This window comes from Prunus avium, chromosome 4 (assembly GCF_965620075.1).
Source record: "Prunus avium chromosome 4, drPruAviu1.hap1.1, whole genome shotgun sequence".
Classification (NCBI taxonomy): Eukaryota; Viridiplantae; Streptophyta; class Magnoliopsida; order Rosales; family Rosaceae; genus Prunus; species Prunus avium.
In genome coordinates this window covers 31,737,954-31,751,858 of record NC_142287.1, presented here as the reverse complement: position 1 = coordinate 31,751,858, position 13,905 = coordinate 31,737,954, and the positions used below count along the sequence as shown (strand labels likewise).

General features: G+C 35.6%; 3 protein-coding genes across 3 annotated transcripts; 1 reads left to right on the top strand and 2 right to left on the bottom strand.

Moving 5' to 3' along the window:
- Positions 1 to 314: 314 nt before the first annotated feature.
- On the bottom strand, positions 315 to 3,282 carry CLPP4 (CLP protease P4). The gene is made up of 2 exons (XM_021968068.2): positions 2,747 to 3,282; positions 315 to 981 (listed from the first exon to the last, which is right to left on the bottom strand). Exons 1-2 carry the CDS (start codon positions 3,154 to 3,156, stop codon positions 498 to 500), a joined length of 894 nt encoding a protein of 297 aa, XP_021823760.1. The 5' UTR covers positions 3,157 to 3,282; the 3' UTR covers positions 315 to 497.
- Positions 3,283 to 3,542: 260 nt separating this feature from the next.
- LOC110765018 (primase homolog protein) lies at positions 3,543 to 8,256 on the bottom strand. Its single transcript, XM_021968072.2, has 13 exons — positions 8,065 to 8,256; positions 7,828 to 7,964; positions 7,611 to 7,666; positions 7,472 to 7,523; positions 7,261 to 7,365; positions 6,680 to 6,760; positions 5,926 to 6,006; positions 5,743 to 5,808; positions 5,540 to 5,653; positions 5,219 to 5,266; positions 5,061 to 5,146; positions 4,469 to 4,529; positions 3,543 to 4,003 (listed from the first exon to the last, which is right to left on the bottom strand). The coding sequence occupies exons 1-13, from the start codon at positions 8,222 to 8,224 to the stop codon at positions 3,872 to 3,874; spliced, it is 1,179 nt and encodes a 392-aa protein (XP_021823764.1). The 5' UTR covers positions 8,225 to 8,256; the 3' UTR covers positions 3,543 to 3,871.
- Positions 8,257 to 12,660: 4,404 nt separating this feature from the next.
- Positions 12,661 to 13,653, top strand: LOC148295239 (uncharacterized). Its single transcript, XM_088251537.1, has 2 exons — positions 12,661 to 13,356; positions 13,480 to 13,653. Exons 1-2 carry the CDS (start codon positions 12,667 to 12,669, stop codon positions 13,651 to 13,653), a joined length of 864 nt encoding a protein of 287 aa, XP_088107663.1. The 5' UTR covers positions 12,661 to 12,666.
- The last annotated feature ends 252 nt before the right edge of the window (positions 13,654 to 13,905 follow it).

The window sequence follows — 13,905 nt, the reverse complement described above, 5'->3', positions numbered from 1 at the left end:
TGGAACTCTGGGAGACTTGAAAACTTTCCCAAAAGCCTGCTAACAACTCATGAAGAAAATGAACAATCTCTGCTCATTATTCAAAGCCTATGAAGCCAGGGGCCTGAAGAAATAGGTGTCTCATCTTCATCAAGTATGCAATTTCAGAACATATCCATGCTTTTAAAGATGCTGAATCCTGCTTCCCAAGCAGTCTGAATCAAATGCAGAACTTGCAAGTTCATGTCCAAGCTACTCGTATTACTCCAAAATAATCTTAAACTCACCAAATTCACAGTAAAAAGGTTGAAAAGAGGAATAGTTGGGACATAACATGCAACCAAAACAAATCCAGGTCTGTTTTCTTAATGACAATAAACTGAAATAATTGCTGAAAAAGGCATACTTGGTTTAATTACAGAAATCTGGGTTCTAAAGTATCATGGTTTGAACACAATGTTGTATGCAACTAACATGTAATCAGAAAGCTAATGTACCTCTAATACAAATGGCCAAAACTAATATATCTCATCATCAGGGACATCTGGCGTCAAAAATTTCATTGGATCTTTACTAATTTCCTCATAACTCATTCTCGGCTTCACCTTGTCTGGGACAGGCACCAGAGGAATAATGCTATCTCCGTCAATAACTCCATCGATTATTCCATATTCAACTGCTTCTATGGGGGACATATAGCGATCCCTGTCAATATCCTTTTGGACTTGTTCAAATGGGCGACCAGTGGAATTTGAAAGAATTCTTGTGACATTGTTTTTATTATGCATGACTTCTCGAGCTTGAATTTCCACATCTATTGCCTGGCCACTAGCACCTCCAAGAGGTTGATGAATCATAATCCGTGTATTGGGCATCGCAAAACGCTTGCCTTTGGTGCCACCACCAAGGATTATAGAAGCTGTTGATGCTGCAATGCCAAGTGCAACTGTGGAGACATCAGCCCTCACAAGCTGAACGACATCATAAATAGCCATTGTAGCACTAACACAAATAACAAAAAGGTAAATCAGCAAGCAAATAAGACAGAGCAGAAAAACCATGAAAGCATAGATACAAGAATAATGTTCAACATGAAATGAACTAATTCATTTAGTTATTCTGATGGCATCAACTGTATGTTTGCTTCCACTGAATTCAGTGAATGTGGGCTACTAAGCTATTTGTGTGTGACTTTGTGCATTAAGTGACGTTGTAAGGTCATACTAAATGCAAACAGAAACATCATAGCATAATCATCATCCCCACAATGATAAGCTAAATGTGAACAAAGCAGAATAAAAAAAATGGTCCAGTGATCTTGTCTTAGCAAAACTCCCTTAATAAAAAAAATATATGAAGCATGAACTCCCTGCTTACATCATATTTCCACAACTCATAAGCTTAATCTCATAATTCAACAGATTCATTGGCCCCCTCAATCGCATAAATAAAGAGAAGTGTATATCTCTAAACTCCAAAAACCAATGCCCAAATTGTGGGCATCCCAAATGAACACTCTATCTATTTCACAAGAAACCTACCTAGTCCCACATTTGCCTTCGAAGACCCTAAAATTCATTTCCTACTAAGTCACCTGAGAAACAGCCAACACACTACAGCTCCACAAAACTTTTCCGCCACCACAAGCACAAAAAATCTCGATTAATAGAGAAATACAAGATTCCAGATTGCACAACTCAACCTTGCCTCCCTAAAAGCTTATGCAATAATCTAAATGCAAAGTAGACAATGAAGGAATAAAAGGTCAATATGCTCAGCTGCTTCCTTGCACAATAATACACCAAGAAAGTGATATAGAAACATTAGACCTCCTCCGTTACATACTATCACAAATATTAACCCTTTCAGGAGCAATTACCCCACACTCAGCTGATTTGCAGATGATATTATATCTACCTCTCACATAGACATCTAAGGTCACTTGGGTCTCTAAGATCCATGAATGATAAAGACACTGATGAATCAAAGCCTAAACCACATGTTTAACATTTATGTATGTGCACTTGAATGCATGTTTTATGCATATAACTTGTACAGTTACTTTACTATTAGGAGACAATAACTAGCATCAGTGCAGATGCTACATAAATATCTTGACATAAAAGAAGATGGGCACAAAAGTTGTAACTAGATAAACTCCAATTTTGACCATGTTCTAAACCTGAAAAATTATGCCAAGTTTTCAATGGGAACATGAAGAGAGAGTGTGGGACGGTGCACTATGCTTTTGTTCCCAACCTACGCCAAAAGATTTGGCTTTATCTATTCTCATAAGATAATAAACAGCGCCGTTCCTTTAGGTCTCCATTACACATGAAGAAACCACCTAAATGAACTTTTCTTATCTTGACAAGTATCAGCATCATCCGACAAAAGCACAAGCACAAACATACCATTAGGAAGTGCAAAAATGATACACTGAGACATCTACATAAGTATATTTCACAGTTTTAACACCAATGCTAAAAATATAGAAGGAAAGAAAAAAAAATCTACACTTACTAAACCAAATAGCAAGAGGAACACCCGAATTCTAAACCAATAATGAGTCATGAATGATGACCAAATCAATGTCTTCCCCGCAACATAAATGATTAGAATGAAATGTAATCAAATAACATCCTAATAAAAAAAAAAGGTATCCTATATCACTCAAAGGCTCCATAAAAAAATGAAAACTTTCATGCTTTCAAACAACAACCAAGAAAAATAAAAGAAACCCAGATGCGTAAAAAGCATGAAGAACCTGAGAGAGCCGCCAGTAGAGTTAATGAAGAGCTTGATATCCTTTTTGGAGTCCTGGGCATCCAACAAAAGCAGCTGGCTAATAATAGCGTCAGCCACAAAGTCGTCAATGCTACTGCCCAAAAAAACAATCCTTTCCCTGAGCAAAAGCCCCATGGCGTCGCCCTCGGCGCCTCTCATGGCTGTAGCCGGCGTCTGAGGAGCTGAGGAAATCAGGAGCGAGCCGTCAAGTGCTTGTGACTTGGAGGTGAAAGTGGGTTTTGGGGTTTGGACAGAGAGAGACTTAATTGTGGGGAATTTCGAAGAAGAAGAAGAGGGAAAGTGGGAGATGGGTTTGGAGCGAGAGCCGTGAGAGAGCTTGGAAGCAGGGGTGTGAAGGAATATCGGGGATGAGATTGAGAGCACGTCCATGGCTGCTGAACACTTGGGTAGTGTCTCTGTCCGATAACACAGAGAGAAATTTTGCGTTTAGTAGTTGATTGGTGAAATGAGGGCAGCCTGGTCAGGTCTACGCTCGCGAAGCCCAATTGCATCATCCTGTTTGAGTTTTATGTGCATTTTTGCATAAATTCTATTTATTTTTTAATAAAATTAAAAATTAAAAAGCTTTCCTCTTTTTGCGAATAAAATTAAATAGTATACATTCATTTTTGCGCTTGTGACATTACTCTTTGGTAAATATTTTGGTACATTACCAACTAGCCTTTAGTTTAATGGTATTTATTTGCACTTGGTTGGATGCCCAGGACATTTTCTTTTCTTACGTAAAGGATTGTTTTTCTGATGCCGAAAAAAGATCAACTTGACTGAAGATAAAGCTCCAGTTAGAATTAACATATATGATAACTTATTGCCGTACAACAAATTAATAAAAAAGAGATTACATATGGTTGAGAGTAAAATTCACAATAAGATTCGGGGAGGTAAATCCCCAGAACTTCAACCTATTTCCAACAATGTGGTCGAATCTGTATAGCAAGTTCCTTCTATACAAACTAAGCAATGATTGTTAACCTGTTCTACCTCCTCTTCTATACCAAGTTAAATCAACCTAAACCCCTGGGGATATGAATGACAAGTAGAAAATCTTGGAAAAACTTTGCAGCCTTCATGTGAGCTTCGTGTGCTAAGAAGCCGGTATTCTTTCTGGCTTATGCATGTCTGAACTTTCTACTACTTGGTCTGAGATGCATAGCTGATACGGTTTGGCATTTTCAATTACCTTTCTCAAAGCATCAGGTCCCATATGCCTTAGAACCTATGGTCATAATTCAAACATTAGATAGAAAGCAGGCCAAGAATCCTAAGAAATCAGTACTTTTCCAGAGTGTAAAAGCAAATATATAACAAATGTTATATTCTGTAACCCTATACAAATTCTTCCTCGTGAAACAAAGCCATGAACCAAAACCCACATGTGTGTATGGGTGTGCTTGTGTGGTAAGTTGAGGTCCAAAAATCATGTGGCTTTATAAGGCTTTAACTGAATTTGTGCTTTCATTTCTAGAAGTTTTAACAAGGAAAAAAAGCATTATATTTCTTAACAAATTTCTAAACTATAGTTCCAAGTCAGTGACCAAGTATAACTGTAAATTGGGATCTCAAGATATTGGCAACCTTGGTCCTGAAAAAAGCTCATATACAACCCTAGAACAACTAGTAGTCTAGTAGCAATTAAAAACAACAGCAGTAACAATAAGGGAAAAGTGTGGAAGCACCAAACCTCATTAGCATCTTTGTAATAGCTGGACTCATCTTTCTTTGGCCAACTTACTTGCCAACATCTGACATCCAATGAAAATAAAAGGAAATAAGTGGACAAATATACATGTCGGTATCTATACATATGTAGACATATGGCGTAATGCCCCTTTTATTTTCTGATAGAAACACCAAACTGAGCATTTTAGTATCTAAGCTGTGAGTCTGACAGTCTTCACAACAGTTAAGAACCCCAGTTTAGAAAATTGTCTATGTTCAAGTTCATAGACATCATGAACTTTAGCAATCTAACCCAGTGGTCTAACAACTGGCCTCCCCTAGCCCTGTTTCATTAAGCAAGAGTGAACATTAATTTTCTGAATCAATCGCCTTTTACACAAGAAAGAGGAGTTTTTTAAATGCGAGATCTAAAAACATGTCTCTCCGTGGCACCAGTAGTAAGTGCAAGTCCCATGGAAATTGTTGGTTGCAAGAAACAATTTACAAAATGAAAATGGACCATTCATCTAATGAGTTGCATAAAAAATTGAGTACACAAACAGATTGAAGGATTCTTCAAATACAACACACAAACTACATAAAATTTCTTTAACCTGTGTGTCCCAAGGCGGAGTGCAATATCTCTGGCCAAAGCTTGTCCTGGTTTATCATTGTCAGTTGCCAGGATAATCCGAGAAACCTAACAGGTAAAGTGTTAAACAACAGTTTACTTACAAATGTTTAATTGGAGGGCAGACAACAGTTTACATACCTTATCCAAAAGCTGTTTGCAACTCCGCAGATACTGATATCTAGTGTCCTAATATGCATGCAGCGAGGAAGATGGAAAATTGTCAATAAAAATTCCTTCAAGTAATTTTCCCTCGGATGTTGATACATGTATAGTTTATTGTTAAATCCGTAGTTGAGCAACATTTCATTAATTGGGACATGTCATTAACTTCGTACTCGTATATAGGTATTTTACGATGCTTCTGCTATGTAACAGTTTCATATACCATGTTACATTCCCACTTGAAATAAAACTATAAATCTAAACCACAAAGATAGCCTCAAAGGGATTAGCCAACACCTTTTCCACAGGTGGCAATTTATTAGAACTCTTTCCTGGCGCACCATCAGGTACACTCACACAATTGCAGAAGCCAGCTTCCTCCACTGAAAGCTTGTCTATTTCACCTTCAACCTACAAGCAGCATCAGAATCACAAAAGTAAGGTGGGGGGTCAGGGGAGAGAGGAGGAAAACATTACAAAACAGGGGAAATTGAAGTCACAATGATAATTTCAGCTGCATCATTTATGTCATCAATTCCATATAGTGTTTTCTCGGAACCCTTCTCCTGAAAATCATAAAGGGAAATTAAAATCAAATTTTGATTCAAAAGCATCCACATTTCACTTCATAGCCATGTACATTTTCCAGGACAAAAAACCTGGGGAAAGTTTAGCATGTGTACCTTCCAGTATCTTTTTTCTATGCTTCGGAACTTGCAGCCAACAAGCAGTCCATTACGTTTATAAGTAAATGCAATGGTATCCTGGAAACCGCAGTAGTTTTAAAATAGATCAACGTCTCAATGATGAAGTGCTTTCAAAGTAAATGTTTGAGCACATGTGTCACAGTTTGAGTATGTGCATGAAAAATAGAAGAGTGGTCCAAAATTGAATATGGTTTTTCTGTTGATAATAAAAATTCTAGTAAAGAAATGACAAAATCAAATCTATTCTATCTGTATATAACTGAAAATATATTACACTTTCTTTTTATGAGTAAAGTAAATTTTCGAGAAGTTCCAAGTGGTTGCAATTTTGATTATTTGACGCTCAAGGATGCACAGGCAAGAAAATGGATTTGACAATCTTAAGCAATTAAACTTAGGATGATTATACATTTGCAAATGTTCCTAATCAGAGTTTTATCTCAACCGGTTTCTCTTGGAATGAATGTCACTTGACTGAATCATACCAACTCACAGTGGATCCAAGCAAATTAATATCAGAAAATGATGAAGTGAACAACCTCAGCACAAGTTGTTGACCACTACAAAGAATATAACTGCCCAACAAGTTCAGAAGTTTCTTTCACTGATGCTAAATGCAGAAATATTGGTAAATAACTGAATATAGGTCAAATTTAATCATAATCCCAGAATCACCCATCAAAAATAAATTAGCAAGTCCACCAAGTGATAACTTCAGGTTCAGGGGTACCTTATCACCAGAACGTTGCATTACAGCATTTCTCCGCAGAGTTTCGTCAGATATCATTCGCTCACTGAAGTATGCAGTTACCTGAAATAATGAAAGAGTGTTTATTTATACAAGATAGTAACATGTCAGAAGTAGCACAACATGGGAGACTCAAAGACAGACAAAGAGAGACTGACAATGTAAAATACAAGGAAATGATTATAAACCTGCTATTTGGACACAAATGTGTGTCCGTTTTCAACTTAAACTGTGGAGGCGTGGCATAACATGCATGTCTTTAAATTAATTAAAATCATGTTTTGGAAAGATATTTTATCATGTCATTCAGCGTCTTCCAAATAGAAGTGTCCTACAATACACGTTACCATGCTTACCGTTTTATTTGGGATCGAAGAGGACAAGATTTGGAAATACCTCTAATACATGTTACCATACTTACCATTTTATTTGGAATCGAAGAGCACATGACAGGACAGGAGGGCCAAGCAATTAAATTATTGGTCATTTTTATACCAGAAATATTTTTGCAAACATGGACATGCATTGATCAGACATTGGTAGACATAAGTCAATGTAAGTACCTTTTCCCCTGGTGGTTCTAACCTGAGGCTCTCCTCTGTCATTTGTCCAGAGAATTGGACTATCTTCTTCACCTCATTATGTGCTTCCCTGCCATCTATGAATACCTATAACGAAACAATGAGATGATTCACATCTAATGAGTCCTACCTTTTAAATTCTTAAATTTTTGGGCATAAAAAAAACACAATTACACAATTGTATTGTGTTCACCTGGTCACCCCAACTACAATCAGTTCGAAAACACCTCCACATTGCCAAATCCCTACGGTATCCAATCACCAAAGTAATTACAACCCATTATTGGAAATATGCAGTGACACATATGAGGAAACTAGCAGTAGCAGCATACCCCTTTTGGACAATGTGAACAGACAAGCTCCTCTCCATTGACGGTCCACCGTTGCACTGTTTTGGCAAAACATTGAAAAACTTGAGATCAATTACCAAAATAAGTTCCACTTCATTGAATCCTTGCTAGTGCTCTATAGCATTTGATTATATTATTGAAATTTTACAAAACATAAAAGAACCCAAGAATTATCACAACCAAGTATTGCAAACAGTACCTTGGGACACAGTAGATTAGTATAGCGTCCAGGCACACAAGAATCATTACAGGGAATCCCAAGAAGCTCCATTTTCTGCTTCAAGGTATCGACTTTAGCCTCGCCAATGGTCTGCTCCTCCATTTTTTCCACAATAGCTTCAAAAACAACAAGCACCCAAGTCATGAACAAGAATAACAAGGCACTAGAAGGAGCTTTCTCATGAAATTGATGCGTTTGACAGAGGCAAACAAACACCTGGTGGTGGAGTTGGGCCATTGCTGGAATGAGAGGAAGAGTAAGACCAAACACGGACTAAAGGGCTACTTGATGATAGGGAACTGCTAATTAAGCGGCGTCTGGAGAAGAAGAGTACGGTGATGAGAGGACGATAAAGGCACAGACTTGAAGCACTCATTAGATTCCTTCTTGGTACTGGCTTCTGGATTCTGGATATTTATGTTTTGCATTCTTCTTTTCTTTTTCTTTTTTTCTTTTTTTAAACTAATAAATAAATATATATATAATATTTATATTTAAAAAAAACTCTTAAAAATGTTACATAATTGAATTAGAAGTGATGTAGAACAAATGGTCGAATGGATTGATGAAGAATTGGAGCGAAAGGAAAAAGGAAGCATTAGGAATTTACAGATTTGGCGTCTAAGCTCCGATTGGGTCTCATAATATCTTCATGAAAAGGGAACAACGCCACATGTCCAACTCACAATTTCGCCGTGACATAAGGTGGATTTTGGGCTTTTGAGGTCGTTTTAGGCTTCCAAAAGTGCATTTAAAGATTGTATTCAATTTACAGACTTTCTGTTTATTTTCTATTAAGCTTTCAATAATTCACCCGGGCAATCCAAATGGTGAGAACGATGTATTTAGTCAGCCGTTATACATGGTTGAACTCAACTCATCTTTTATCAAATAATACAAACAGTGAGAATTTTCTCTCTAACTTTCTAGTGGATTCAAGGCTTATGTTCTTTTCTAGGTTACGCTTGTAACCTATTTGCTTGTGCTGCGTCAAGAAGGAAAAAAAAAAACACTTAGAGCATCCACAATCATGCTCTGTATTTTTTAGTTAAAATTTAACTAAAAACATATAAAAGTTATTTTAGAAGCTCCCTAATATGGGGCACTAATGACTCGATTAGGGTTTCAATCTCAATATATGGTTGGTACGACATAACCGAACCTAACTCCAGTTAGCTGAGGTAGATTTTAACAAGTGGTTTGTTGTCAAATTCCCGATAAAATTTCGCCGGGACAGGTCTATCCCGTCAAAGCTCGTCGGGATATAAAAATTTCAACGGGATAGGTCTATCCCAACAAAATTCGCTGAGACAAGTCTAGGGTAGGTCTGGTTACGTTGCACTAACCGAAGACCCAGTCTACGATTATCAAATATTAATTATTATGTATATAGTTAATTACTATTTACTTAAGAAGTTTATGAAACTAATTAAAATATTTAAATACTAATTATTCACTAAATAAATAGTCACTAAAAGCTGACTGCTAATTACATTAATTAAATAATACTAAGATATTACTCAATTAAAAATATTAAGTAATGAGCGATTCTGAAGAAAATTAAAAAAAATTTAATTACTATTTATTAAGTAATATAATATATGAAGTTAATTAAAATATTTAATCACTAAAGAAATAATAATTAAAATGCAATTACTAATGAAAGTAATTAAATAAGACTAAGATATTATTTAATTACAAGAGAGATTTTTTATAAATAAAAAATTATTGACCTTAAGATACTAAATTTATATTTATTTTAAAAAAAACCTCTCCCGACAAAATTTCATCGGCACAAGTCTATGCCGGCGAGGGTTTGTCGGATTAGATTTCTCGCGACAAAATTTTGTCGGAAGAGGTAGATTTTGTCGGGAGAAATCTAATAGGCAAATCTTTGTCGGCTTAGATCTTTGCCGACGAAATTTCGTCGGGAGAGGTTTTTTCCTTATTTTTGTTAAAAAAAATAATAATTAGTTTCTTTACTTCTTCTTTTTTTGGCCAACTTCTTCAATTTAATATATGTAATTAAGTAATATCTTAGCCTTTTTGAATTAGTTTAATTAGTAATTATTATTTCTTTAGTGAATAATTAGTATTTAAATATTTTATTGATTTCATAAATTACTTAATAAATAGTAATTAATCATTTTAAATGATTTTGTGGACTTTGTTTTTTATTTTCTTTTATACAAAATTAGTTTGGGTAAATCCAAGTCTTGAACCAAAAATCCGATCTTCCGAACTTGTTCCAAAACTTTTCTCAAGCCTCGGATCCTAAACATAAGCCTACTACGGGGCACTAATGACTCGATTAGGGTTTCAATCTCAATATACGATTAGTACGACATAACCAGACCTAACTCCAATTAGTTGAGGTAGATTTTAACAAATGGTTTGTTGTCAGATTCCCGATAAAATTTCATCGGGACAAGTCTATCCTGTCAAAGCTCGTCGGGATATAAAATTTTTGTCGGGATAGGTCTATCCTGACAAAATTCACCGAGACATGTCTAGGTTAGATTCGGTTACGTCGTACTAACCCAAGACCCAATCTACGATTATCAAATATTAATTATTATGTATATATAGTTAATTACTATTTAATTAAGAAGTTTATGAAACTAATTAAAATATTTAAATACTAATTATTCACTAAATAAATAGTCACTGAAAGCTGACTACTAATTACATTAATTAAATAATACTAAGATATTACTCAATTAAAAATATTAAGTAATGAGCGATTCCGAAGAAAATTAAAAATAATAATAATTACTATTTATTAATAATTTATGAAGTTAATTAAAATATTAATACTAATTATTTAACTAAATAAATAATAATTAAAATGCAATTACTAATGAAAGTAATTAAATAAGGCTAAGATATTATTTAATTACAAGAAAGAATTTTTTTTTAAAAAAAAAATTGACCTAAAGATACTAAGTTTATATTTATTTTTGAAAATTCATTGAGGTTAACTTAATAGTTAGATAAACACAATTATCAATAATGTGACAATTTTTAAAGACAACCTAAAGGTGTCGTCAAACCATGAATGTGTAAAGTAACGTGTAATTAATAGATAAGGAACGGACAACATTTACATGCAAAGCCCTCGCGAGGCTTTCCATTCTAGCCACAGAATTGCAAGCGATTTATAGAGGAGTTTTATTTTTTGCAGAATCTGGTTTTTTCTCTTTCCTCATAAAAACTGACTTTTCTGAAGTTGTTATAATGATTAATTCATGAGAGACTATTTGGGCTACTGTCGACAACATTGTGAATGATGTGAGAGACTTGCTCATGCAGTTTTCTTTAAAGGAAGTCCATTTTCGACCTAGGGAGCGTAACAAAGTGGCTCATGCTATTGCCCATTTTGCTTTACACGAACAAGGTCCTTATTGTTGGTTTGAAGAAAGCCTTGTGTGGCTAATGAATTGTATTACTAATGATCTTATTGTAACCAATGCTTCCGGTTAATGAAATTTACTTCTTTTTTATTAAAAAAATAAAAAAGAAAGGATAACATTTTTTACAATCAACCACCTATCCTTTAAAAAGGTTGAGACTTCAAATATGGCTTGAAAGGTTGGAACTTTTATTGCAAAGGAACATAAACTATGACTAATCTTAGTACACTAACCAAACAAAAAAAACTAATCTTAGTACATCACTAGAGAAACTTAAATGGCTGGACAACTGCGTTAACAAATTGCATATAACATGAAAGAATTGCATCAGTTAAAATATACACTAGAACTAAGAATATATGCATGCACCGATCACACATTTGCTAGTTATACACACATATTTTTATAGTATTCCCTCTTTTGTGAATAGTGACTAGGAAATTTTCATCAGTTTTATATTAAAAAAAAAATTTCCCAACAAAGCCTTGCCCAATATAAAAGAGCCTTAACTTGCTAACTAGTGGTCTCAAATTCGAATCTTCATAACACCTGGAAAGTGTGTGTGAGAAAAACCTCTACCCTTCTTAACTTTGGCAACAACAAAAAAACCATTATTTTTAAAATGGAAGTTTTTTTTTTTTAGGACGAAAAAATGGACAAATTATTGAACTTAAGAAATGGCAAATCATGAAAATTGACGGAGCACTCTAGTACTAAAGAGTACAATATGTACGTTGAGAATTAATTAATTAGTTAGTTAATAGGGCATATAATTAAGTAATATATAGCCGCCAACGAGGAGTCAGTAACGGTTATAGGTAGAAAACATATAATGAAAACCCTAGAAATAAAAGGGTGAGTGTGTGGTCGCTAGTAATTAGGAGATTAATTGGAGATGGTGGTTATAATATTTCTCCATGATCATTGAAACCACCTCCTTTATCTGCGCCAAAAGAAATGAAAACCCAACTGCCCACCTCCCCCCGCATCTCTCTCTCTCTCTCTCTCTCTCTCTCTCTCTCTCTCTTATAGTGAAGTGAGCAGCAGCCAGCACTACAGCAGGTGTTGTTATATATGTTTCAGTTGGTTAATTTGCATATCTTTTGATAAGGTTAGTTTGTCACTAGGTCTACTGCAATTCAACAACCAACCAGGTCCCCAGACACAAGAATATCTAATTCTCTCTCTCTCTCTCTCTCTCTCTCTCTCTCTCTCAGGTATCTCTCTCTCTCCCTCTCTATCATGCATGCATGTCTTAAGGTTTTCCTCATCTTGTTTTACTTAATTACTTAACTAATTTTCATTTGGTAAGATCAATATCTGCTTCTTTCTCTCTTGTTGGTCTTTCATTGGTCTTAATTTCTCAAATCATGTCTGTTCTGCAGGGTTCTACTTATTAATTTCCATGGCTATGATGAGTAGTTTTTGCCCTGCGGATGACTGGGGCTCTCTTCAGTTTCTCAACCCAGATATGAATATGGTTAGCTTCCAAGCACAGCAAGAGCAGCTGGCAGCTGCTTCAGGCTTCTTGGGTCTGCAGGACTATAGCTTACCTAACTTCCCAGACTACACTACTTGCATTGATCCACTCTTCGAAACCTACGAATCCTCCTCCTCCGAAAACTTTCTCCTCCCCGATTTCTATTTGCCAACAGAAAACATCAACTTATCTTCCCTCCAATCACCAGAAATCTTCCCTAGCCTTGATGAATATGGCTGCTTATATCAGCAGAACCCGAAACGCCAAAAGTTTGGTGTGTGCAGTTTTTTCAATGCATATGATGATCAGTTTCTCCAGCCTCAACTTTTGGCTCCAACTCCAAGTCCTCAAACCCAGATTCAGCAGCAGCCTTCCTACGAATGTGCTAAGATGAACAAGCCCAATGGTGGGGCAGTAACCCTGTCAGCGCAGAGCATTGCGGCGAGGGAGAGGAGGAGGAGGATAACAGAGAAGACTCAAGAGCTCGGGAGGCTCATTCCTGGTGCCACCAAGATGAACACTGCTGAAATGTTGCAAGCTGCTTACAAGTATGTCAAGTTCTTGCAGGCACAAGTTTCAGTTCTCAAGCTCATGACAGATTCCCCAGTTCATCAGGTACTAATAATTTCATCTGTACTGTGTACACCCACACAAAAAAAAAAGTTCAATTTCTTCTTCTGTTTTCTTTAGTCATGATCTAGTTAATTAATTTAGATATTTGCTAAAATTTTCAAGCAGGAAAAGAAGGATCTGCAAGCTGTTGCATCCCCAATTGTTCAAGAGAAGCTCTACTCTGAAGAGATGTGCTTGGTTTCGAAAGAATTTGTTCAAGTCCTCGCAAATGATCACGACATCGAATCGAAACCCTTGCTCAAGGACAGTGTTGCTCAGTTGCTGCAAACCAATGGCTGATAACTAGTCAGATAATTCTAGTCGTTCAAGGCCCTGTTTGTTAATTTCTTAATCTGTTGTTCTTTTTGTTGTATTAATTAATTTCTAGATAGTTAACCTTTTTTTGTAGGTGCTAATCTAACCAATTTCTTGTAAATCTCTAATTTTCAAGAAATGTATTTTTTTTTTGGCTTCATGTAAGAATTCTGTCATTCTGAGATTGTTTTTTGTTTGGTTAAAAAAAATCATGTCATTCTTAGATTGCAGTTTCTG

Bases quoted from the DNA above. Each gene is read 5' to 3' on its own strand.
- LOC110765018 (XM_021968072.2), bottom strand. From the start codon at position 8,224: ATGAGTGCTTCAAGTCTGTGCCTTTATCGTCCTCTCATCACCGTACTC. The intron at 5,809-5,925 runs GTACACATGCTA...TATGATTTTCAG, and splicing joins TAGAAAAAAGATACTGGAAG to GAGAAGGGTTCCGAGAAAAC. The intron at 4,004-4,468 runs GTTTGGTGCTTC...TTATGACCATAG, and splicing joins ATTACAAAGATGCTAATGAG to GTTCTAAGGCATATGGGACC.
- LOC148295239 (XM_088251537.1), top strand. From the start codon at position 12,667: ATGGCTATGATGAGTAGTTTTTGCCCTGCGGATGACTGGGGCTCTCTT. The intron at 13,357-13,479 runs GTACTAATAATT...ATTTTCAAGCAG, and splicing joins CAGATTCCCCAGTTCATCAG to GAAAAGAAGGATCTGCAAGC.
- CLPP4 (XM_021968068.2), bottom strand. From the start codon at position 3,156: ATGGACGTGCTCTCAATCTCATCCCCGATATTCCTTCACACCCCTGCT. The intron at 982-2,746 runs GTTCTTCATGCT...TATTTGTGTTAG, and splicing joins TCTACTGGCGGCTCTCTCAG to TGCTACAATGGCTATTTATG.